This window comes from Nuphar pumila, chromosome 4, assembly GCF_984573655.1.
Source record: "Nuphar pumila chromosome 4, dmNupPumi1.hap1.1, whole genome shotgun sequence".
Lineage (NCBI taxonomy): Eukaryota > Viridiplantae > Streptophyta > Magnoliopsida > Nymphaeales > Nymphaeaceae > Nuphar > Nuphar pumila.
In genome coordinates, this window is record NC_143252.1 from 145641082 (window position 1) to 145668263 (window position 27182).

Genomic DNA, 27182 nt, shown 5'->3' on the forward strand with positions numbered 1-27182 from the left:
TAAATTCAAACAACATGACTAAACTCAAAAGACTCAAGGCTAATCACAATTCTCATCACCATTCATGTTCTTTAAAGAGTATAACCGATCCAAGTCAACTGGATCGAACTAGACCCAAACCCAGTTTGGTCTAGTTCAATCTAGACCCAAATAGGAAACTGAGACCCTATCAGGCCTGACTCGGTCTGGTTCGGCCGATCAAGTCAGGTTCAAGACTCGTTGACCAGACTCGGTCTGGACTGACCTATACCGAATCAATCTTAGTCAGACCCGACCTGGTTTGGATTCATACCCAGACCGGTTCGATCAAACCGAGTTTGTCTGGTTTAGTTTGAACCGGTTCGATCGATTAAGACTTTTTTTTTATTTGGGTTAGTCTGGGTCTCACCCAGACCGACTCTTCTAAGTCTTGACAGACTCAACTCGGTCTGGTTTACCCCAGACCAACTCTTTCTGTCGAGGGTCGAGGTTGCTAATAACTTATGTTGTCGGCATCTCTCTCTCTCTCTATTAAGATGCTGACAACCATGGTTGTCGGCTATCTCTCCTTGAACTCGTCGATAGTCATGGTTGTCGGCCTCTTAAGGAAAATAGAAAAAAAAATTATGAGGGAAGAAGCAATTGTTACTGTTATTGTTGTCGGCGATGCTCCAATGACTGCCTCCCTCTCTCTCTCACTCTTTGCAATCCCCTTTCTTGGTCGAGTGGGGCAACACGACACACCGTGAGGACTTGGGTGAGGATAACGTCACCCTCCCCCCGATGATTATGAGGGCAAGGTTTATCCTTACCCCTTTCCGCGATATTTGAAAATAGTGTTTTCTTGTCTGATCAAAACTCCTCTTTTCATTTTATTTTATTTTTTTTACTCTCCTTCTCCACCCGACATCATCGTGTGGGTTTTACACTGGCATTGGAAGGTCGTCTCCTATGCCAAGACCGGTTACAACAGCTTGGCTTTTCTCTGGCAAATGGATGTTATTTAGGAAGTATAAGGGAGAAAACTGCAGATGAGGCGTTCATGAATTGTCCGATAACTCAGAAGGTACGATAGTATGTGTGTCCCAAAGAACTATTTCGGACAGATCAATCCATGTTGCCCTGCAAAGGTGGGGTTTTGTTTGCTATCCCCTAAACTTGTAATACATTCATGGTTGATAGCCCTTTTTGGAAAATCTGAGGCCTTCGTAACCCAGAACCCTCCAATCACATATTCCAACCCAACCATGAGGTCCATTATCCTCGTTTACGCCGTTAAAGCTAACGGAGATTCCAACCATCAAATCCTTCCACGTCACTTCGTACGTCACCAGTATATACGACAACTTCCCAATCGTGTAGAATCTCCAAGACAATGACAAAACTAACCTCCTATCCAAGAATCAATCCTAGTTAATGAAGCCAACAAATTTACGTAGAGACAGAGACGGCAAACGAGCCCAGCGAACCTGACAGGACGAGGACATGTTCTGGATGCTTAGCCGACTCGGTCCCTGAACGAGACGGATTGAAACATTTCATGTTATTTATACAATAAATATATATTACACTTAATGTATATATTTTTCATTCAATTTTTCTCTTATATATATATATATATTTAAACTCTCTTGAGCCGCCCTGTGTTCTCGGTGACTCGTTTAAGCCAATCGAGCTGCTCGTAGTTTGGCTTGTCAGCTATATATGAACTGATTATGAACGAGCAGAAAAGTGTATTTTCATACTTTATAAGTAGATTCCTATATCATTTTCTTGTACACAAGTATATACGTATTTTTATACGTAACTAGGTCCCCTGGACTAATAAATAGGAGGTTGTGGAACGGGATTTCACCGTCTCCTTCTCCAACCTATCACTCCTTTGGTTTCAGGAGATTCTCAATTCCTAATGGCTCGCTCTGCTGTCGTCTCTCTGCTGGTCTTGGCCGTCCTTGTGGCCTTGACAAGCGCCAGGTCGCTCGTGGACGATGGTGAGAGCCATATTCAGATGGTCACCGACGCGATTCATGATATAGACGCTCACTTGCTGCGAATCTTAGGCAACACACGACACGCTATCGAGTTCGCACGCTTTGCAAAGAGGTGAAAGATCCGTGGCCCTTCTTTATAGCTTTTCTATTTTTTCTGCTACTTCTTTGAGGGAGTTTCTCGTTTTTCTGTCTGTGGTTTTGGACAATTTTTTGGGGGATCGTAAATAGGAAAGAGAAACCCTTTTAAGGATTGGTCCTTTACAAGCGAGTGAGTCGCTAGATTTGAGCAAAAAAAAACAAAAGAAAAAGTGGTTATTTGGACCGTTCGCAAAATTTGCAGGATGAAATCTATGAAAAGTGACCGAATTTTGCTGTTTTAATTCATTTTTGGATTGCCCTTTTCACGTTTTGTAATTTTACTGGATCATTTAAAACCTCTCTCTCTCTCTCTCTCTGTTCTTGGTTTCTGTTTCTGCAATAATATTGTCTTTAGTAACCCGTTTTTCATTTTTTTTTTGGGTGGTGAAGATATGGAAAGCGATATGCTTCCACGAAGGAGATCAGACATAGATTTGGTGTTTTCGTGGAAAACTTTGCGCTCATCCAGTCGACCAACAGCAAAGGGCTCCCCTACACCCTCGGAGTCAACCGTAAGCCTCTTGTTGATGCTTTCGCTGCTGCTATTTCTACTGCTTATGTAATCAATTTCAAGCTTTGCTGATGCAGAATTTGCTGATTTGAGCTGGGAAGAATTCAAGAGTCACCACTTGGGAGCATCTCAAAACTGTTCTGCCACCAAGGGAACTCACAAGCTCACCGATGCCATACTTCCTGAAACGGTATTCAAAATATTCTTTCATACATAATTTGTTATCTTCTCTTATGCTTGACACTTACACCTTGATTTATCAATTGAGTGGGTAATGAATCTTCTCTCCTGGTCTGTGCACGACCTTATGTTGAAAGATTGAATTTTGGAACGACTTAAAGGGCTGTTTCCATTACAAGCATGTTAGGGACAAGTGTGACATCAGTTGCTCTTTAGAGAGAATAAGATGGATAGAATTGATGTTAGTTATAGCGTATTCATATACTAGTAGTGTTTTTTTTTGTGTGCATAAACGACCAGTGGATTTTGCCTATCTCGTAGTACTATTAGGGTATGTTCGGTTGCTCTTTAAAAATATGAAAAATAAATCTCATGGGATTTGAAATCTCATGATAATCAAAATCATGTGATTTGGAGTCTCATGACATTCCACTTCTCATGTTTGGTTGGTTTGAGAAAAGGAATCTCATTTGGCTCACAGAGCAGGCGATGGAGCTCACAGGAAGTGGTATTCCAGCGAGTTTTGTTGGCGTATTCGCAAAAAATGAAATTGGAATACAAAATATGCATGTACCAATAGACGTCATGGTCGATGCGACGTGCGGGTGCTCGGCGTTCTCCTCAACCTATCAATATCCACGATGAGCCTAGGCCTTGAAGTCGATGATGAGCAGTTGCCTGAACCCAATGACAATTACAGGCAATAGGCTGGAGGCTATGGTTTTTTATTGCTCTCATCATAAAGTCAAACCCTCTATTTATAATGGAAGATAGGGGGTGGTTACAGAATGTGAACTCTTCACATTCACGTAACCTCCACCCCACTAAGTCTCATTAAGTGCCCACTAAAAGCCTCGCTAACCCTCTCATTAGTGTCAAACCGTTCACACTATGGGTTATACCCAAACCCAAATGTCTAACATTCTCCCACTTGATCCATTGACATTAAAAGGGTACTAAATCGAGGTTTATACCATTATCTCGACTTAATTCTTTATGTGGGTTCAGATGCTATCCTATGTCACAAGAATGGATCATATGAGTAATGAAGATGATTATTTCTTTATGAAGTGTCATATTTTCACGTACTACAATACAACTTATTTTCAGTGCTTTACCATGTTAAGATTACCTTTATGAATTGGTTGGTCTCTAACTTATTCTATTGGTCATTTAATATTGTTATTTTGCTATTCTCTCTAACCAAATGAGAGATCCTTTATACAAAATCAACAATACATAAAGCCATAGAGAAGCAATTCATTTTCACAAATGTGATCACATAATGTATTGTTATACATCAGAAGGAATAAAAAAAAAGACCCATCCCCTTTACATGTTGAGAATACAATTCTGGTGCTAGCCCTTTATTTAGGAGATTTACATCAGTGTTTTAAAACTCGCCGAGTCAACTCGTTGACTCGGCTCGGCCCTCCAGCGAGTCAACCCGGCAAGGCAAACTCGGTTTGCCAAAACTCGGCCTTGACTCGGCCTGACTCGGCTTGACTCGGCCTGACTCGGGCGAGTTCTGGGATGTTTGAAATTTGTTTTTTGAGTTTCAAATGGTAATGATATATTTACATATATGCAGTCTACTGTTTACTGTCTGTACAATCTAGTTGAAAAATCATAGATGCAAGTTGTATCTAAGCAATCTGACCTCATATATGTGTTCAACATGGTTTATTTGCTAGGAATCACACCTTTATCATATTTTTTTTATGTAAAAATATGTTTTTTTGAGTCATGAAATTTTGGCATATTGTAGGCCATTGATTTGTGAAGCCCTTGAGAAACTTGCTTACATGTTGACAAACTATTTGAAAAAAAAAATGTGTTCTAATAGATTGTATGTACAATTGACTGTGTAAAAACATACATTGAAAAACTTACTCTATTGGCAAAACCAGGAGATTTTTGTATGCATTTGCTTTTGTCAAATAAAAAATGGTCTATTTTGCAGTTTCAGACCTTGTTTACCTCAAAATTGGGATTGATATGAAAAATCAGATAAACTGTTGAAATGGAGAACCAGGTCTTGAGTAAGGCTAAAATAGTCTAATACTTTCTGCAAGCTGATGAAATGGTTTGGCAGTCGGGACTTAAACTAGCAAAATTAATGAATTTTTGCTTGTCGTGACCAACTGTTCTACATCTAATAAACTTTTAATCTTTAAACTCCCAGATTTCTGTGGCACATGACAAATTGACTGTCAAAGTGCTTGTATAGATATCAAATTCAATTATTCAAGCAAACCTCTATAGCTCTTTGCAGTTGTTTTTATATTCTTACAGACATTTGGAGACTATGTTTACTCAAAAACATGGTTTCAGACAAATTATATATTGTTTTTCTTTTAAAAACAAAAGTTAACAAAACCCGGTCTGAGTCACCGAGTTGACCCGCCGAGTCACGAGTCAATAAAGAACGAGTCGAGTTCCGAGTCACGGGTTTTAAAACCTTGATTTACATTCATTTCTTTCATACCAATTGTATCAATACATATCATATGATTCTCAGTCCTTTCTTTAACAACAAAGTATTTTAATTCCATTTGTCGACACGAGGTTGAATTCTTGTTATTTGAGAAGGACACGGTAGATTCATTATTACCAAAGATCTTTAGTGGTCTCTCAATAGAGTCCACAATCCCAAGACATATAATAATGTTTCTTATAATGGCCTGAGACAAAGTCTCGTATAGAGCAATAAATTTCGCCTCCATGGTATGAGCAACAGTTGTAGACTGCTTTTTACTTCTCCATGAGACGGCACCACCTGGTAGTAGAAAAATGTATTCAGTAGTAGACTTTCTACTGTCAAGACATCCTCCTAAGTCCGCATCAGAGTGTCCAATGACCTTTAGGTGGTCAACCTTTCTGTAGGTCAATATGTAGTTCTTCGTTTCTTCTTTGCTATCTTTCAATGCGCAATGCCTGGATTTGACTGATATCTACTACGCATTTCCACAACAAATGTGATATCAAGTCGTGTGCAGGTCTGCGCATACTGCAAACTCTCAACCGTTAAAGCATATGGTGATAAGAGGTGTTGCATCGGGTATGTGAATGTTTGGGTCCAGATCCAAACTACTCACTTATTGTTTTTAGCATGTGCTATATTATTTTCATTAATCAGTGGCATTTTGTAATATTCACATATTGTAAATCATGTATAAGTAATCATATTAGGGTTGAGAGGTGTTAACGTGTGTTCAGCCTCCTCCCTTTTTCCTGTAAGTCTCTCTCTCTTCTCTTCTCTTCTCTTATTTTCTGCAGAATAGGGCTGCGGTGTAAATCTTTCATGGTATCAGAGCAAAGTTCGTCTGTCTTGCCTGAAGGTATGCCCAAAGAGATTTGATTCAGTTCAGTCAATCCAACGGTGGGTACTTCTTTCTCTTCATTCTCCTTCTATTTCTATTATTTCTTCCTCAGCTTCTTCCTACTCTTATCTTAAATCAGTTTTTTTTTCTATTTCTATTGTTTCTTCCTCAGCATCTTCCTACTCTTAAATCCGTTTTTTTCTTCTTCTTCTCAAAACCTAATATCCCTGTGTTGTCATTAAGATTTGCCTTTGTTTGATGCCAAATCTAGTTGGTTTCTGTTTTGGGCTTGACGTCAAATCATCCAGCTCCTGATTTATTCACCGACCTGATACACTCTTTTTTATTCTATGAAATTTCTGTTTGCTTATATTTCTGCTGTGGAGATTTGATTTGTTCTCCTTCTATTCCTATTGCATTCTATTTGCTAGCAGCCTGAATGAACAAAACTTCTTTTCTACTGCCTTCCGTCTTCTTAACTATTTTCTCAAAACAAATTTTTTGTGCCTTTTCAACCAGCAACGTAAGATCACATATACTGGTGTTCTTCGTTTATTGTGAGCGGTTATTTACAACTGAATTTTATAACACTCATAAATCAGTGCCTCCTGTCTGAACATCAACCAGACGATCTGTTCATTTTACTGCTGAGACTGTGAAAAAAAAAACAGGCATAGGTTTACAAATTGTTTGGAACAACTTATTCAGTTTGTGTTGGTGGTTGAATATTTATTTTGCTGTCCTTTCAATCTTTAATGGATTCCTCTTTTACTCAAAATGGTATGTCCTCGAGCTTTCTTCCTCATCTCATTTCTGAAAAACTTAACCATTCTAATTACTTGACTTGGAAAAGACAAATCACTCCTTTCATAAGGAGCCAAGATCTCTTTGGGCATCTAGATGGTTCTACACCGGCCCCACCACAGTTTATTTTGCAGGAAATCAAGAATGAGAAAGGAGAGACAGTTTCTTCTAAGCAGATTCGCAATCCAGAATATACTACATGGATGAAACGGGATCAATGTGTGGTTGCTTACATCACTTCTACTCTTTCTCAAGAAGTGTTAATCTCCATCACAGATGGCCTCACCGCAGAACAATTATGGGCAACGCTTGCAGAGACATATTCTCAAATATCAAAGGCTCGAGTTCTTTACTTAAAGAAGGAATTTCAGAATCTCAGTAAGGGATCGATGTCAATTATGGAGTATCTCAATCGTGTTAAGACCATCTCAGATCAGTTGGGAATAATTGGAAGTGTGATTTCAGATAAAGAAAAGGTTCAACAAACTCTTAGTGCACTTGGACCAGAGTATTACGCCTTCACTACAGCTCTTGAGGTCTTACCTGTGTTGCCCACTTTTGGAGAACTACAAGCCAAGCTATTGCAACATGAGATGAGTATGAAGCAACACTTGACAGGCAGTGGTGACCAAGGTGAGAACTCACATAATGTGTTGGCTATGGACACACTACCTGGACATGGATGTGGAAATGCAGGATATCAAGGAAGGAAGAGGGCGTGGTCGGTTTGGAAAAGGGGGTCGTGGTATTCTTCCTACACCTAGTTCTCAAGGAGGGTTTCAGTCAGGGGGTCAGAAGAGAGTTCTTACCTGTTTTCAGTGCAACAAGAAGAGTCACATAAAAGCAAACTGTTGGTTCAATCCCCAAAACAAGGATAAAGGAAACAAAGCAGAGAATAGGCAGATAGGGCAAAGCCAAAGGGCCTCACTAGATAATATACAACAGTTGCTAATGACTGCACTGTCAAACATGATGATCAAGCAAAACGAAGAAGGAGAATGGTATGTTGATTTAGGGGCAGCCACCCACATGACGGGAAATGCAAGTAAACTGTCTAGTCTATCGCCTTATTTCGGTAGAGGGAATATAGTCACTGGTGATGGAAAAACTCACCCCATTACTCACATTGGTAGTGCATACATTCCTATGTCATCTTCTTCTTTGTCTTTGTCTAATGTTGTCCTTGCTCAAAATATTAAAAAAAATATTATTTCAGTTTCTAAACTTATTGACGATACAAATTCTTCTGTCGAATTCACTCCCTCCTTTGTGTATGTCAAGGATTTTCAAACGAAGAGGACGTTCGCTAAGGGGGAGCGACAAGGAAACATGTATGTCTTCAAGGAGCCTCTTGCCAGTCCTTCATCGTCTTTATTGGAGTTAGCCTTGGAGCCAAGTCATCCTTCATCTTCTTGGTCATCAGTTCATAGTTCTTGTCTTCAGTCAGATGTTTCTAATTCTCTTCGATGTAATAAGCCAAATTTATGGCATGGTCGGTTGGGTCATTGTAGTCGTGTTTTTATTGAAAAGCTTGTGTCACAGAGTCTTATTCCAGTGTCCAGTTTGTCTATTGATTTGAATGCCAAGAAGTGTTCAAGTTGTGAACTTTGCAAAAGTCATGTGCTTCATCTTAATGTTCTGAATAAAAGGGCTTCTGAACCTTTTGAGCTTATATGTTATGATGTATGTGGACCTGCTCCCATTGATTCTTTATCTGGTTCTCGATATTATGTCTTGTTTATTGATTCCTACTCTCGATATACTTGGATTTACTTCATGAGGCATAAATCACAAGTGTTCCAATTATTTCGAGAATTTCATGCAATGATTCAAACACAATTCTCGTCTAAAGTTAAGCGCTTCCAATATGATAGTGGGGGGGGGGGAATATTCTTCATATGACTTTATTGCTTTTCTACGAGATAATGGAATAACTCGGCAAGTTTCCTGTCCTTACACTCCTCAGCAGAATGGAGTTGCCGAACGTAAACATCAACATATTGTTGAAACATCTATGAGCATGATGCATGATAGTAATGTGCCCATATCATTATGGACAAAAGCTTTTCATACAGCTGTTCACATAATAAATCGTTTACCCATGTCACTCTTGGAGTTCAAATCTCCATATTACACTTTGTTTGGGCGTCATCCTGATTACAATGAACTACGGGTGTTTGGAAGTATATGTTATGTCCATATTGATGCTTCATTGAGGAATAAATTTCATGACAAAGTTGTTCAGTGCAAATTTGTTGGATATGCAGATGAGTATAAGGGGTTTAGGTGTTATGATCCCGCAGCCCGGCGGATCAAAATCTCTAGAAGTGTTGTGTTTGATGAGAAAAATTTTGGTACGTCTGTAGAACCTTCACAGTTAGTTGAAGTGTATGATCCATGGATGAGTGCTGAATTATTCGCAGAGAACACTCATGGAAATGAGATCATCAATTCATTATCATGTCCTTCAGATATAAAAGATTTGCAATCTAATGCAGAGGGAAAGGATGACGCGATGCCTCATCGTTTTTCAGGATTTGTATACACTCGGCGAGAAGGGAGTAGGAGTTCTGAAAGTGATAATAATAGGAGTGAGGAACAACAACAAAATAGGAGATCTAGGAGGACACGACATCCTATACATAGATGGGTAAGCTACGAAAACTTTTCTTTGGATTTTAAACTTTTCATGACTCAAGCTGCAAAGCAAGATGAGCCCGTTTTCTTTGAGCAAGCATCTCAATCCTGAAAATGGATAGAGGCAATGAATGAAGAAATGGATGCCCTGCATGAATGTCAAACTTGGGAAATTGTTCCTAGGCCTCAAGGAAAGAATGTAATAGGTTCCAAGTGGGTTTATAAAATAAAATATAAACCCAATGAGAGCATTGCGCGTTATAAGGCAAGACTTGTGGCCCGAGGATTTACACAACAGTTTGGTGAGGACTACGATGAGACATTCAGTCCTGTGGTTAAAATGGGCACTATTCGGGTGGTAATATCTTTGGCTGTAGAACATGGGTGGAAATTAAGTCAAATGGATGTTAAAAACGCATTCCTTCATGGTGATCTAAAGGAAGAAGTATACATGGAACAACCTCGTGGATATGCAGAAAGAGATCCTCGGCTATGGGTTTGTAAATTGCGGAAATCTCTCTACGGTCTCAAACAGGCCTCGAGATCGTGGTTTGACAGTTTTTCTCTCAAAATCCAAGAATGTGGATTTCGCAGGTGTGCCCTATATTACTCCCTCTTTATTTTCAAAAGTGAAAACGTAATCACTTTATTGATCATATATGTTGATGATATTGTCATCACTGGGAGTTCAACGAAACATATAGAGGAAGTGAAGACTCTTCTAATGAAATTTTTTAAAATGAAGGATCTTGGAGACCTTCGATACTTTCTTGGGGTAGAGGTTGACAGGCAAACCGACTCTCTTATTCTACTGCAACAGAAATACTCTCTTGATTTGTTGAATAAAACAGGTATAACGGATTGTAAACCTGTTGGGACTCCTAGTGTTTTAAACCAGCGATTAAGTGCAGATGATGGAGAGTTATGCACCGATCCCACTAGATATTGAAGTATTGTTGGGGCTTTACAGTATCTTACGTTTACTAGGCCTGATATTGTTTATGCTGTTAATCAGGTCTCTCAGTTTATGCATGATCCAAGAGAAACTATATGGATGCAGTTAAAAGGATATTACGCTATCTGAAGGAAACAATAAGAGATGGTCTTGTCTATCGTAAGAGTGAGGGAGGTAGGACAGGGCATAAGCTTATTACTTATACAGATGCAGATTGGGCGAGAGACCCTGATGAGAGGAGGCTACATCTGGTTACTGCATATTCATTAGGCAAAATCTTGTGTCATGGAGTAGTCGCAAATAGAAAGTTGTGGCACGATCTAGCACGGAAGCTGAGTATCGATCTATGGCAGACGGTACTGCCGAAGTGACTTGGATTAGACACTTGCTTGAGGATCTTGGAGAAAAGGTCAAGGATTCAATGTTAATGGTGGATAATCAAAGTGCCATTAACATTGCCTTTAATCCTATTCATCACAGTCACACAAAACATATTGAGATAGACCAACATTTTATCAGACAAAAGGTGGAGACTAAGGAAATCCAACCATTGTATGTTTGTACAAAAGAACAAGTTGCAGATCTCACTAAAGGATTAACGAAACATCAGTTTTGGTTTCTCAAGAGCAAGTTGTTCATGGTCCAGGACCATGTACACCTTGAGGGAGGGTGATAAGAGGTGCTGCATCGGGTATGGGAACGTTTGGGTCCAGATCCAAACTGCTCACTTATATTGTTTTCAATATGTGCTATATTCTTTTCATTAATCAGTGGCATTTTATAATATTCACATATTGTAAATCATGTATAAGTAATCATATTAGGGTTGAGAGATGTTAACGTGTGTTCAGCCTCCTCCATTTTTCTTGTAAGTCTCTTTCTCTTCTCTTCTCTTATTTTCTGCAGAATAGGGCTGCAGTGTAAATCTTTCATATGGGACAGTTGCCATCTGAGCCTTTTTATTATCATCTTGAGGACAGTCTTTGAGGCTCAATTTATCCTCTTTCACTATGGGTGTCGAATCAGGAGAACATTTCTCCATCCTATATCTTTTAAGAACCTTAAGGATATAGGATTTCTTAGAGAGGCTAAGGACACCCTTAGTTCTATTACGACGGATCTCGATTCCAAAGACAAATGTAGCCTCACTCATGTCCTTTATATCAAAATGAGAGAAAACAAAATATTTTATCTCATGTAGTAGACTCAAATCATTAGTTGCGAGAAGAATGTCATCAACATATAAAACCAAAATTATGAACTTACTCCCACTAGTCTTAATGTATATGCACTGATCAACAATGTTTTCAGTGAATCTAAAGTTCATAATTACCTTATTGAACTTTTTATATCATTGGCGGGAGATTTGTTTAAATCTATAAATTGACTTCTTCAATTTGCAAACTAAATGATTTGAGTCATCTACACTGAAACCAGGAGGTTGTTGCATGTATACCTCTTCTTCCAGATTTCCATTCAGGAAGACAGTTTTTACATCCATTTGATGTAGCTCTAAATCAAAATGAGCTACGAGGGTCATGATTATACTCAACGATTTCTTAGTTGGGACGAGAAAAATACTTATTATAATCAATGCCCTCTATCTGTGTGAAACCTTTTGCAATAAGCCTAACCTTGTACCTTTTCACTTGACCTTTATAGTTTGTTTTGGTCTTAAAGACTCATTTACATTCAACAGGTCTAACTCTATCAGGTCGAGGTACAAGATCTCACACTTGGTTTTTTGTCATAGAGTCAAGCTCTTTCTTCGTGGCATTGATCCAATGTGTTGATCTTTCACTTTCAATGACTTCTACAAAGGTGAAGGGATCATCATCAATATTTATGAAATTATTACTCTTTCAAATACACCAAATAGTCTGGATGGATAACAGATTTCTTGGTCCTTGAAGACCTCCGTACAAGTGCTACAGGTGGTTCAAAATGAACTTTTGTATCAATTTGTTGTTGTACATCTTCATCAACAACTTGTTCTTTTGGGGATTGATGTTCTTTGACCGGAATTTCCCTGACATTATCCAAAGGGACAATGACAAGAAAAACTGAGTATTTGTCTTTTGCAGGTATGGAATCTGAATCCTGCATTTTCTCAAATTTAATACTTTAAGATGCATCTATCCTAATAGAACCATTTTCAAGAAATCTTACTTTATCTGTTTTCACTATCTGTGGTGTATAAGATGAACAATAAAACCTAAAGCCCTTTGATCTTTCTGGATAACCAATGAAAAATCCACTAGTCCTAAGATCAAAGGCTTTTATATATGGGTTATACAGTTTAGCTTCTGTTGAACATTTTCATATGCGCATATATAACAAAGAAGGTTTTCTACCAGTCTATAACTCTTAAGGAGTATTTTAAACAACATTCGTAGGAACCTTATTCAAAATATGCATTGTTGTCCTAAGAGCTTCATCCCAAAAGGTCAAGGGAACTATTTCTTTAAACGTACAACTTCTTCTTTCAGTTTCACCATTCTGGTAAGCACTACCATACATGGTATACTAAGGTACAATGCTTTCCTCTTTTAGAAACTGCGCTAATGGCCCTTCTTTTTGTCCCATATCAGTGAAATGATCATAATATTCGTCACCTCTATCAGACCTGACAACCTTAACTGGTTTGTTTCTCTATTTCTTTCTTGAAATTCTTAAGAACCTGAAAGACTTCTGATTTTTTAAATAATAAGTGGAGATACATATACCGTGAGTAATCGTCTATAAATATAACAAAATACTTTTCACCCTTATGACATGGTTAAAAAGGGCTGCAAATACTTGTATGCACTATCTCCAACTTTTCATTGTTGTGTTTGTCATCTTTCTTATATGTGTTAGACTGTTTAACCTTTATGCAGTTAACACATGACTCTATATCTGTGAAATCAAGGGATTCCTTCTTTCACAAGTCTTTGGACTCTATCTTTTGAGATGTGTCCTAACCTTCGATACCAAAGCAAATAGGATTGGTTTTTCTTTAGACCACGTTTATTGTCAATCATTGTGTTCTCAACATAATGAGATTCTTGAATTTGGAATTCGGTTTTTAACCAATACAAACCATCACACGCATATTCAGAACCTACATTAATAAATTTTTTGATAATAACAAGCTTGGAGTTTTCAAATTTAAAACTAAAACCAAACTTATCAAGTTTCGAAATTGAAATCATGTTCCGACTATAAGATGAAACATAAAATGTATCAACCAAATCCAAAATGAATCTCGATTCCAACACAATTCTGCAGATCCCAACATTCTTGACATGTGAACACATCTTATTTCCTAAGAAGATGCTTATTTCATGCTATGTTGGTTTACTTTTGTTTAGAAATGTCTGCAAGGAGTTGACAATGTGCACTATGGCATCAGAATCAATCCATCAACTATGCAATGGAACATGAATCAAATTGCACTCATAATAAGCAAATGACTTATTACCTTTATTTTTGAGTCATTTCTTATGCTTCAAGTAGTCTACCTTTTTATGTCCCTTCTTGCATAAGAAACACTTTATAGAAAAACTTCCTACCTAGGATTTGGCTTTCGCTTGAGAGTTTGAACTCTTCCCAGATGTTTTCTTCTTACTCTTCTTTTTTAAGAAACCTTTCTTTGGCCTCAGCCTATGTTTTTCCTTACGAGAGGCTATATGTGCACTCGACACCCTCTCACCTTTTAGTCTTTCTTTTACACACTTGGTCAAGCGGTCATTAAACGATCACTCATCATTATGTGTGTTGTAGGAGATTTTGAAGGGTCTATATTCAGTAGGCAATAAGGTCAAAATCAAATAGATCAAGAAAGAATCGGAAATGGCGAACTTCATATCATTCAGCTAAAATGCAATATTTTTTATTTCCAAAATATGCTATCGGATGTGACTATCACTAATATATTTCACAAATACTAGTTTGAACATTAGTGTACTAGCCCTTGCCTTATTGGAACTGACAAATTGAGCTTCAATGGCTTTCATAAATTCCTTCACTGTTCTGCAGTGAGAAATAGCGCCTCGAATGTTCTTAGTCACTCGAGATTACAAATGCAACAGGCTAAGTCTGTTTGAGCGCTCTCACTTCTCAGAAATAGCCTTATGTTCGGCTGAACTCTGCTCTGTAAGATCGGGAGGTTCGTCAGTCCTAAGGGCCAAATCTAGGTCCATGTATCCGAGAGTGAACAACACTATTTCTTTTCAATTCGAGAAATTAGATCCATCTACTAAAGGAATATTACTAGAATTGTTAATGAGGAAAGAACCTGATACAACAAGAAACAAAAAAGAAAGCTTTATTATTGCTGATGAAAAGGTAAACATTACGACCCTTTATTATTCACCTTTTCTGAGACAAGCATAATTGAGCCATTATCGTTCCATTTTGGTGATTGCATGAGTCGGTCAATCAAGATCTTTTACCGAAATCATATTCGTATTATAGAGCATGCCCATGCACACATATTAATACATGTATATTCATGACGAAATATGCATTATATCGTCAAAATACAAGTTCATGCTTTAACACATATGCATAAACTAATTTTTTATCGTAACACATTAAAAAATGTTATGAATTTAGTCATAATCATGCTTAAAAACTTTATGCATAACTTAAATAATATAAAACACATGTATTAGACATGCATAAGTCATGCTTTATTAACAATAAACACTTATAAAGCATGAAAAAATGACAAAAACATACTCATATGGGTAAAACCTAAGGTCCTCAAGCTGGAACCGGTCTGAAACGACCTCGAACCGGTCATCTAAGGGTCTGAACAGATTCTGGACCTAATGAACTGGTATAAAACATGAACAAAAGCTTACAAAACCTTATAACTAAATGAGAAAATCCTTGTATTTTCATGGATTCATGAAAATACAGTTTCTACATCTCGGAACCTCATAAAACCATAGCCTCTAGCCTATTGCCTGTAAATTGTCATTGGGTTCAGGGTCCTGCTCACCATTGACTTCAAGGCATGGGCTCATCGTAGGCGTCGATAGGCTGAGGAGAATGCCGAGCACCTGCACGTCGCATCGACCATGGCGTCTACTGGTACGTGCGCATTTTGTATTCCAGTTTTAATTATTTGCGAATACGCCAACATTGGGTTATGGGCCAACTAACAGCCCCACCAACTCTCTCATTAGTGTCAAACCGGGTCACACTATGGGTTGGACCTAAACACAAATGACCGACAAGTTTTACCCCTACTACCTTCCCTTTACTTGGATGCAATGACACCAAAAGAAAATTTTAGAGGACTCGTATGGAAGAGGATCTCGTTGGAAAACAAACAGCAATACGCCTCCAATAAGACATGCCCCGTTTAGTGGCAAATGAAGCTTTGCCAGATTTGTGATCCCAGCAAGTTCCACTATGGAACCACCCTCTGGTGGTTTTGCATCTCGCGATTCCAGCAAGCTCCACCATGGAACCACCCTCTGGTGGTTTTACATCAACCAGGGAAAAAAATCGCATGGAAGAGGGCCTTGTCGGAAAACAAGCAGCAGCACGCCTTCAATAAAACATGCCCCTGTTAGTCCCTTGTTCAGTGGCCAATGGAGCTTGTCGGAATCGCGATTCCGATGAGTTCCACTATGGAACCACCCTCAGGTGGTTCTGTATCAACCAGGAAAGGAAAAAAAAATTGTACCTAATTTTTTCAGCGAGCTTCCTCCAACGTCTTTCACTATCTCCAGTGACCTTCCCCCTCTTCTGGCAACACGCAGGTGGCTGCTTTCGCTTCCCCCTCTTCCGGGTTCTTCTAAGTGAGAGATGAATGAAATGAAACAAGGGTGAACAAATATAATGCCAACAAAGGGCTTATACATACACACGAATCGAGGTTCAAAAGAACCGATTACAATCTCACACAAGATGAAATACAAAACAGCGAAACGCATAAAAAGCCTATTGGAAAAGAGAGAGCCTTTGTAAAAAAACCACCAAAATGCTTCAAAGAGCATGTTTTACAATAGAGGATTGAGGCTCTATAATGGGAGGCAATCCAACATCCATTGGACTGCCTTCCAATGGTCATATTTATGATCGTTGGAAGGCAGTCCAGCGAGTAGTTGGTTGGACTGCCTCCCAATAGTTCATAAAAGTCAGCAAAAACAGTAAAAATGAAAATATAAAAAGAAAGCAAAATATTACATTTAAGTCCCTAGTGGACTATACTAAATACAAAATGACAAAAATACCCTTGTCGGGTATTTGTATACATATAATTTTAACACTTTTCCTCAAACTTACGGTAAAATCACTGAAAGTTTGCTAAGAAGGTATAAAAATCTAGGCAGAGGAAGAGCTTTGGTGAAGAAGTCTGCAATCTGAAATTTGGACTAAACATATGGCAATGTAATAATCTCCCTCAAATATTTTTCGCGAACATAGTGACAATCCATTTCAATATGTTTCTTTTGCTCATGAAATGTGTGATTGCTGGCTATGTATATGGCACTTTTGTTATCGCAGCATAGTTTTGAGGATTCAGAGACATTCACACCCATATCGAAAAGCAATGCTCTCATAGACACGACCTCAGTGGTTGTTGTAGCCATTGCCCTGTACTCAGCTTTCGTAGAGGATAAAGACACTTTCTATTGTTTTTTACATCACCAAGAAATGAGGGAATCACCTAAAAACACACAAAAGCATGTAGTTGAGCGACGACTATTGAGATCTTCTCCCTAGTCAGAATCAGTATACGCAATAAAGTTTAAAGATGAGGAAGAGGATAAGAATAGCCCTTTAGATATGGTTTTCTTGATGTATCTAACTATTCTTAATACTGCACTCATGTAGACTGTCGTGGGCGCATGTTGAAATTGACTCGCAGTGTGAACGACATGCTTAATATCTGGCCTTGTAATGGATAGGTACATGAATGATCCAATAAGTTGTCTATAAGGGGTTGAATCATCTAATAGCACTCCATCTTTAGCTCTCATTTTTGCATTGATTACTTCAAGAGTATCGACATGTTTTGTGTCAGTGATTACCAAATGCTCAACAATATCGCTGCAAACTTTATTTGAGATAAAATGTATCCTCTTGGTGAATAGGATACTTCAATTCCTAAAAAATATCTCAAAAAACCAAGGTCAGTCATATCAAAGGATTTTTTAAGCAAAATTTTAATATCTTTAATTTTCTTTTGATCATGCCCAATCTATGTCACATGGGTGCGGGTGCGACACGGGGACTCGGCTATATATATATTTAAAAAAAAGTGCAAAGACACAAAGTCTGTGACTGTGCACAACACAGTCCACTGTGCAGCCCCCCCCCCCCCCCCCCCCCAAGATTTTTTTTTAAATTCTGTAGCCCAGAATTTAAAAAAAAAAATCCAAAAAATGGACCAAAATGACCCTGGGTGCGTTGACCGCATCCAGGGTCGGGTTGACCGAGTCCGAGTCGCACCCGTGTCGGTGAGTGTCGACGCGGGTGCGTCGACCTTGGAGCCGAGTCCGTGTAACATAGTGCCTAGTGATGATCATATTATCAACGTACAAAAGAAGAATGATCAATGAGGTACCGGTAGATCTAACAAAAAAAGCAATGTCAGTGTAACAAGATTTAAATCCAAGTTTTAACATAGTTTCACTAAATCGGTCATACCATGCTTTGGGGGCTTGTTTAAGCCCATATAGAGCCTTTTGAAGACAAAGAACCATGCCATTTTCAATAGTCAGACCAGGGGGAGGATCCATGTATACTGCCTCATTTAAGTTTTCATATAAGAATGCATTCTTAACATCTAACTAATATATAGGCCACTTTTTGATGGATGCTACTGCAACTAGAGCCCTAATTGTAGTCATACGAGCCACTGGGTAAAAGGTCTCCTCGTAATCTACTCCATATTCTTGAGAGTATCTTTTTGCAACTAGCCTTGCTTTATATCTCTTAAGAGACTCATCACTTTTTGTTTTGACTTTAAAAACCCATTTACACACTATTGTCTTCTTACCTATAGGAAGGAGCTGAATTGCTCAAGTGTGAGCCTTATGTAATGCATCTAATTCTATGTTCATGGCTTCAACCCATTCTTTTATGTTTTTAGCTTCGTTGTAGTTAGATGGTTCATGATAGAAATGAATGGCTAGTAGACAAACTTTATAGTTTGGGGAGAAGGATTCGTACGAGACAAACCTATTTGGAGGCCTATGTGTTCATTCTGATCTTCTAACTTTAGTTTATGCAGAATTTGTTAGTTGATTATATCTTTTAAGGGCACATGGATGCTTCCCATTATCTCGTCTGGTGTATTGAAGAAGATTTTAAGATGACTCACTACTTGAGTTATTAATAGACTCGGAATTTTCAATATCATTAACAACAATTTCATTATATGATTCGGGTAGTAAATCAAATAAGAAAGTATACTCGGTTTCTTCCTTAGGAATTTCAAAATCAAGCTCTATACTATGTCACAGGGATTCGGCCAAACAGGTGCCGCAGCCACGTCGACGCGGCACGACGCGGGTGCGGGTGCAGCACCCCGTGCGGTCAACTCGACCCTAGGTGCGGTCAATGCACCTAGGGTCATTTTGGTCCATTTTTTGTTTTTTTTTTAATTTTTCCCTATGAAATGGGTTGCGGAATTTAAAAAAAAAATCTTATATATATATATATATATATATATATATATATATATATATATTTTTTTTTTTTTTAAAATTTTTTTGCCGCACCCCCGCACCCGCACCCATGTGACATAGGCTCTATAGCTTGGGGAGAAGGATTCGTACGAGACAAACCTATTTGGAGGCCTATGTGTTCATTTTGATCTTCTAACTTTAGTTTCTTCAAAATTTGTTATTTGATTATATCTTTCATGGGCACATGGATGCTCCCCATTATCTCGTCTGGTGTATTGAAGAAGATTTTGAGATGGCTCGCTACTTTTATTAATAGACTCAGAATTTTCAATATCATTAACAACAATATCATTATATGATTTGGGTAGTAAATCAAATAAGAAAGCATACTCTGATTCTTCTTTAGGAATTTTAAAATCAAATCCGTTGTCATTTTCCAAAAAGGTAACATTTTCAGAAACGTAAAGTTTATCATTTGTTTGATCATAACATCAATATCTTTTTTTATTCTCAGCATATCCAAAAAAGACACATTTCATAACTTTAGAAGAGAGTTTGTTATATTTTTCAAGAACCACGAAGCATTTACAACCAAATACCCTTGGCCTTTTCAAATCAGGAGGAATTTTAAAGAGTTTTTCAATAGGAGATTTGTTTTTCAATGTTTGAGAAGGCATTTTATTTATTAGATATACGACGGTTAGGGCGGCTTCAACCCAAAATTGTTTTGGAATTTCTTTTGAAATAAGTAGAGTTCTGGTAGTTTCAATGATGTGACGATGTTTTCTTTCAGAAATCTCATTTTGTTGAGGGGTCCTAGGACATGAATTTTGATGAACAGTTCTATGATTTTTTAGATACAGTTGAAATTCATTTGAAAGAAACTCTCACACATAGTCGGAGCGGAAGACTTTAATGTTTGTTTTAAATTGGTTTTTAACAAGATTATGAAAGTTTTTAAAACATGAGAAAACTTTGGATTTGAGTTTTAGGAAGTAAATTCAAGCATGTCTACTAAAATCATCTATAAATATAACATAATACGAATAACCACCTTTTGACATATTGGGAGCGGGACCCCATACATCCGAATGCACTAATTCAAAGATTTTATATAACAAAGAGGTTCTCGATCCAAAATGTATCATTTGCATTTTTCCAAGTATACATTCTTCACATACAAAATTTTTATTTTTACAAAAGTTTTCCAAAACTGGAAAAAGAGATAATTTGGATATACTTGGATGTCCTAATCTTTTATGCTAAAGATCCAGATTAATGTCTTTGACATGATTTCAAAATGAGTTTTTTGGTAAACATAGGAAATCCATGTAGTAAAGGTCTCATCTTTTATGGCCTTGCCCAATCAGCTTCTCTGACTGGAGATCTTGCACCAAAAAAATTCAAATCCAATTTGGGAATAACTCTTACTTTTGAAACAAAAAAATTGTTTGAAATATCATCAAGGTTTCATATGTTTTTTACTTTCAAAGAGTTTCTATCGGTAGTTGACACACATGAAAAATATAATTTAGTGCAATCGGATAAGAGAGACTCATTATGAGTCATGTGAAAAAAGGCACCCGAATCTAAAATCCAAGAAGTTTTTTCTGGAGGAGACGAGGAGGAGATGACGGCGCCGGATGTAGGAGTGACTTTAAGAATTTGTGAGACGGCTTCTGCTATCTGAGCAAGGTTTGATTCATTGAAGTTGCTTCCTTTTCTTGATTCTTGAGATTCTTCACTTAAAGCGGCCACTTTTTTTAATTTGGGACAATCCGGTCTTATGTGCCCCGGTTCCTTGCAATGATGACAAATAATTTTACCTTTATATTCTCCTTTGTATCCTTCTCTATTATGTTCTTCCCCAATGAATTTCTTTTCAAAGTAACGTAGTTTATATGTTTTCATAAATTTTTCGGGTTTTGCTATGACAAGAACCTCATCATTAGACTTGTGCATTCCAAGTCTTGTTTACTCTTGACAAATTTGAGCAAGGGCCTCACTTATAGAGGGAGTAGTGGCCCTATGAAGTAAGGAAGATCTTACTTGTTCAAATTTCGGTCGAAAGCCATATAGGAAAGAGAAAAGATTTTCTCTTTCAATTTGGGATCTTCTCATTTCAATAGCCGAACCTTCCCATTTTGGTTCCAACATGGCTAATTCATCCTAAATAGGATATAAAATATCATAAAAATCTCGCACTTTTATCTCCTTGTTTTGAATTACGTACATTATCTTGGAGATGATAAAGTCTAGCCATGTCCTTTTGGATAAAGGTACCTTTTAGAAAGCTCCATGCATCACATGCCTTCTTGAACTTGATCTTGAACTTGATGATATTGGTGGCAATTTTAAACTCCATGGTATTCATAAACCATGAGAGTATTTGGGCGTTGCTTGCTTCCCAATCTTTCATTTTATTTTGGTATTCTTGCAAGGCTTTTTCCTTTTCTTGATAACGCCTTGACTTGATCTCCCTCTCTTCTAGTCAATTTGAGTTGTGGTTCACTAGTAGAACTACTAACAAAACCCCACAATTTCTTACCCTTGATGTGATTCTCAATCGTCGTTGCCCACATCAAGTAATTGTTTTCATTGAGTTTGTAAGTGATGACAGTGGTGGACTCCCTTTCTCCCTCACACGAGATGAAATACTAAACAGCAAAAGGCATAAAAAACCTATTGAAAAAGGGAGAGAGCCTTTATAAAAGACACCTAAATGCTTCAAAGAGCATATTTTACAATAGAGGAGTGAGGCTCTACACAAGTAATGGGAGGCAGTCCAACGACTAGTTGGATTGTCTCCCAACAGTCATAAAAGACAGCAAAAAATGTAAAAATGAAAATATAAAAAGAAGGCAAAGTATTACATTTAAGTACCTAGTGGATTGTACTAAATACTAAAAGACAAAAATACCCTTATCGAGTATTTGTATACGTATAATTTTAACAATGAAGCGTAAGGAGATGAACGTTAGGGTCTGAGACCCCCAACGTTCTACTCTGCAGGCTTTTTGGTAGGCTTCCCATGAATCAGGGGTGTGAATTTGAATCATGTGATTTGAAATCACAGCCCCACCCATGAGATTTTGAATCTCACAGATTGGAGTGATTTGGAATCACATTTAGATTCAAAATCACATGGGCCCCAAATCTCATGTTTGGTTGGGCTTGAGATTTGGGGCCAAATGAGAATTACTCGAATGAGAGAGTGATTCTCATGGAGCACAACCAAACATGCCCTGAGTGTGAAAGCCATCCTGATTTTCTCTTCTATTCGACTAATATTTGTTATCAATCTGTTATTAGTGTTTTTTTAATCTTTTGTTGCAGAAAGACTGGAGGGAGAGTGGCATAGTGAGCCCAGTGAAAAATCAAGGCCACTGTGGTTCCTGTTGGACATTTAGGTATACTAACATGCTACACGGACATGAGGCTTGTTTATAATTTTAAATGTATAACTCGAGTAACTCTTAATTTCTTTGAAAATGAATTTTAGCACTACAGGAGCTCTTGAAGCAGCTTATGCACAGGCCACAGGGAAGAATATTTCCCTGTCCGAGCAGCAGCTTGTTGACTGTGCACAGGCTTTCAACAACTTTGGTTGCAATGGAGGACTGCCATCTCAGGCATTTGAATACATAAAGTACAATGGTGGTCTTGATACTGAAGAATCTTATCCCTACACTGGCCGTGATGCCGACTGTAAATTCACATCAAACAACGTGGGGGTGAAGGTTGCTGACTCTATTAACATTACTCTGGTAAGATCCTCAATGATCCGTTTTACTTTTACTTTATTCTTATATTGCTGGGACGTTATGAACATGTCAATTTTTTTACAAAATGTTTTATGATATCCCAAATCACTGAAAGGATTGTTTCCTTTGTGACTCCTAGCATGAAGAAGCTGCCTCAAGTATGGCAGTGGAACATCGCCAACTTTTTTCTTCTGTCCTTAGTTGCGGCCAAATAATTAGTGTACTATAAGAAATCTAATACAGAATTTATGTGGTTGATCAGGGTGCCGAAGACGAACTGAAGCATGCCGTTGGAGTTGTTCGGCCTGTCAGTGTTGCATTTGAGGTGGTTAGTGGTTTCAGATTTTACAAAGGGGGAGTCTACACCAGCACCACTTGCGGCAGCAGCCCCATGGTAAACTTCCTAGGCAGTGCTACTGTTTTTTTGTTAATCCAAACTGGTGATTTGTTCATTTGGATCAGTATATGCCCTTTCAGCCCCTCAGTGCATCTTACATTGGTTATGTACAGCTGATTTATTTCTAGCATAAGCCTATAGCAACCGTGATAAATTGATGACACCAACATAGTTTTTCGTGTTAATATTTTTCATTTGTCACCCTAGCGGTTATATCTTTATCTGGCTGTCAAAGGAGTCCTGTCATGAACTCTGTTGCGTGTCTTTAATTTTGGACCCGCTCCAAAAATATCTTGGTGACCACACATTGGGATTTCCAATGGGAGTTTGTGGTGGTAAGGAGGGATCAGACCATTGGGCCCGAGACCAGATAATTTTGTAGTTTTCCTCTTTTTTGTACCGACTAGGGTTTTATGCCTTCGTTATGTTTATAGCTGCCTCCTTTTGATAATTGGGGTAATAGAGTTTTGGGTGTATTGGAGACTAGGGTTTTGAGAGCTCTTTATATCACCTCTGTTTTTTTCTTGCATTTGCTAGTGGATGTTTTGCTCATCTGCCCATGGACGTAGGCCTGAGTGCCGAACCACTTAAATCTTGTATCTTCTTCTCTCTTTGACTCTTTATCTTGTGGTTCGCTTCGTTTCTTGGTTGTGGTTTTCATAACAAACTCAAATCCTGCTTGTTTTGCAAACATGATGCCATATTTACAACGACTTGAAATTTTGATGGCAGGATGTAAATCACGCTGTTTTGGCTGTTGGCTATGGGGTAGAGAATGGAACTCCATATTGGCTAATCAAGAATTCTTGGGGAAAAGATTGGGGAGTTGATGGCTACTTCAAGATGGAATTGGGAAAGAATGTGTGTGGTGAGTCTCTCTCTCTCTTGCATGTTCTGTTTTCTCTGTTCCATATTGTGAAACCATAAATAGTTTAGTTTGCAAGCTCATCCATATTGTAAGTCTGATTCCGCCGTTGTTACAGGTATAGCAACTTGTGCTTCCTACCCGGTTGTTGACGTGTAAACTTTAGAACTGGACGACAGATGATCTGCGTAGCAGTTATAATGTCCTCTGCTTTACCCGAAATGTAATTATTAGATGGGTGTTGAACTTGGTGTGGATGGTGTTTATACTATTACACAGTCATCTATTGGTCTTAAGGAGGAACTTGTAGCCTCAAATCGATGACCAAGAAATGTTAAATGAAATAATGTGATTCTATGGGTAAGATGATGGTGAGAGCTTGGCTTATGCATAACCAGATGGGTCGTGATTCTGTCAGGCTTGTGTGAGTTCATCCACCTCTGTTTAGTTGTTTGAGTCGAATACATTTCATGACCTAGGCTTCCATTAGCCGGCTAGTTGGGTCTCCTTCACCCGATTCAATAGTCCATATGGGTTACCTCCATCTCCAAATAAGCTGAAATCTGGTTGATCGATCCATTTAAAAAACTTGCAATCCTGGCCAATCGACACTGTTAGTCCTTTGGGGTTAACAAAATTCACCATCTTCATCTCCTCATGCTCATTCCTGACGGTTGGTGTCGATCTCTCCGCCCTTCATAGGAGAGAGCTAATAAATGTAGTTTACTCATCATTAGACTTCTGACCTATATACCATACGGTCCATACCAGGTGTTGCAACTGCTCGCATTACGTGAATCATTCAGAACATCAATTTTTTTTATTGCATTTTTAGTTTCAAGTATTGCACGTTTCATTGACATCCCATCAGGAAAGAACTAGCAAATTTAAGCGTCCAAAATTATTAGTACTTCAATAAAATATACCCCTCAGACAGTGCATGCTTTGTAATTTGACGGAAGGGTCATATTTTTTAAGATTGATGTAGAGTCCAATTGCCATTTTGATTTGATCTTAGAAGTTGTGTGGAGGGACCAAGGTCTTTGGTGTGAGATGTGGGATAACCAAAATTTTGATAATTAGAGTGGAAAGCTCCTTTTACTGTCACAACTCATACTAGACCTATTTTGGCTCTTTGTTCTTTCAAAAAAGCCAGTGCCCTCAAACTGTCACGGCCTAAAAGCCAAGGCATGAGTGCCCTGGTGTGCCCCAACATTGGAACAACCTTTCGCGTACAGCAAAAATCAAGCTAAACATCGTTCATCAAGGCACAATAGCACAAGTATGCACACATACAATCACATAAAAAGAGCGGAAAGACATGAGAGCATAAAAGAAGGTAAGAAAGAAGAGACTTATATTAGCAAGTTAACGAGTACATAGGGATTCCGAAATCACCTTGTACCCGGGGGGTTCTTAGGCCATTACATGCACTACGAGAAAGCAAAAGAAGTAACTATATCAAGCAACAAAAGAAAAAAGTTTGGCGATCCAAAACACTCTCCCCCGCCTAAGTTGGCACTGTCCTCAGTGACAATTGTGAGTGGTACTTCTTTGCAAGTTGATGATGCTTTCACATGTTAACGGCTTTCTCCCAACTAACTTCGCTCTTTGGTAGACCTTTCCATTATACCAAGTATTTCTTCACCTCGACAAGATAATTGTTGGAGTGGTTGAGGATACTTTTGGTTCTCGACCTGAGATACTGATTGTTGAAGGAGTGTGTTGCGAGATCAAAGCACGATAAGATGTGTTTTGTTATGGATCTCCTTTGTCATTATAGAACGACTTCAGGTTTGACACATGGAAGACTAAATGCACCTGAAAGTATGTTGGCAAATCCAACTAGTAAGCTAAGTTTTCAACACACTTCATGATGGTGATGGGTCATCATATTTGTAAATGAGGCCTCGGTGGTGACTCTGAAAGATAGCAGTGTGCTCAGGGTAGAGCTTCACCGACATCTTATCTCTAATGCGGAACTTTATAGGTCAACACGTCTTATCCGCTCATTTCCTCATGTGTTTTGCAGCCTTGTTCAGATATACCTTTGCCAACTCCACCTAGTCTTGCTAGTTTCTAACAAATTGGTATGCATATGACATTTTTTCATGTCCATATGAAGCGAGAGAGTGGGGAGTTTGCGGCTGCTACCCCGTTGCAACTTCAAATGAACTATGGCCAAATGACTCACTCTTCTGAAGATTATAGCAGAATTGTGTGATGTCAAGTAAGTTTACCCAATCTCTTTTGGTTAGCACTCACGTGCCAAAAATACTCCTCTAAGATGTCATTGATTCGCTTCGTCTGCCTATCAGTCTAGGGATGAAAGCTAATGCTGAAATGCAAATATGTTCTCAGCAATCGGAATACCTCACGCTAAAACTTTTCAGTGAAGCGAGCATCTCGATTACTGACAATATTCTCTGGGATTCCCCATTATTTCACCACATTCTGCATGAACAACTTTGCAGTGTCGATAGTTGAGCGGATAGCAGGGGCAGGCACGAAGATAACATACTTCAGAAACCTGTTCACAACCACAAGAATTAAGTTGCAACCATGTGTCTTTGGCAGACTAACAATGAAGTCCATGGTGATATACTCCCACTGATAGCTTGGCACATGCAATGACTCTAACAATCCTCCTAGTCTCTAGTTTACAGCTTTGTCCTGCTAAGTATTCAAGTAGGTCTGCACATACACATCTATGTTGTCTTGCAACTGCGGCCAATAATGCTAATGTCCTTCATTTCCCTGGGTGACCAGCTCAGCGTGTGTCATGGCACTCCTGCATCAAGCCCCTTCGCAGAGTTCTCCACCGCGGGATATACAGACGTTTCCCAATGGTACGGAGTAGATCATCTTCAAACCAGAATCTTCTGGTCTTTCATTTTTTTGCCATCGTGATAATCTATTAAATTATCGAATCATTCTTCAATTCTTCTTGAACCTACTCGAAAAGATCACTTGTCAGTTGGATGGTGTTACCTTCCTCTTTG

General features: G+C 38.4%; 1 protein-coding gene across 2 annotated transcripts; it reads left to right on the top strand.

Annotated features, from left to right (window-relative positions):
* The first annotated feature begins 1622 nt into the window (after positions 1-1622).
* On the top strand, positions 1623-24540 carry LOC149841525 (thiol protease aleurain-like). Of its 2 annotated transcripts, XM_090003889.1 has the most exons (8): positions 1623-2082; positions 2499-2620; positions 2697-2809; positions 22491-22564; positions 22657-22921; positions 23181-23312; positions 24048-24183; positions 24299-24540. In XM_090003889.1, the coding sequence occupies exons 1-8, from the start codon at positions 1889-1891 to the stop codon at positions 24337-24339; spliced, it is 1077 nt and encodes a 358-aa protein (XP_089860015.1). In that variant the 5' UTR covers positions 1623-1888; the 3' UTR covers positions 24340-24540. The 2 variants fall into 2 exon arrangements, with proteins under 2 accessions (XP_089860015.1, XP_089860016.1); XM_090003890.1 differs by lacking the exons at positions 22491-22564; positions 22657-22921; positions 23181-23312; positions 24048-24183; positions 24299-24540 and adding an exon at positions 8208-16667 and having other exon boundaries at positions 1626-2082.
* Positions 24541-27182: the final 2642 nt, after the last annotated feature.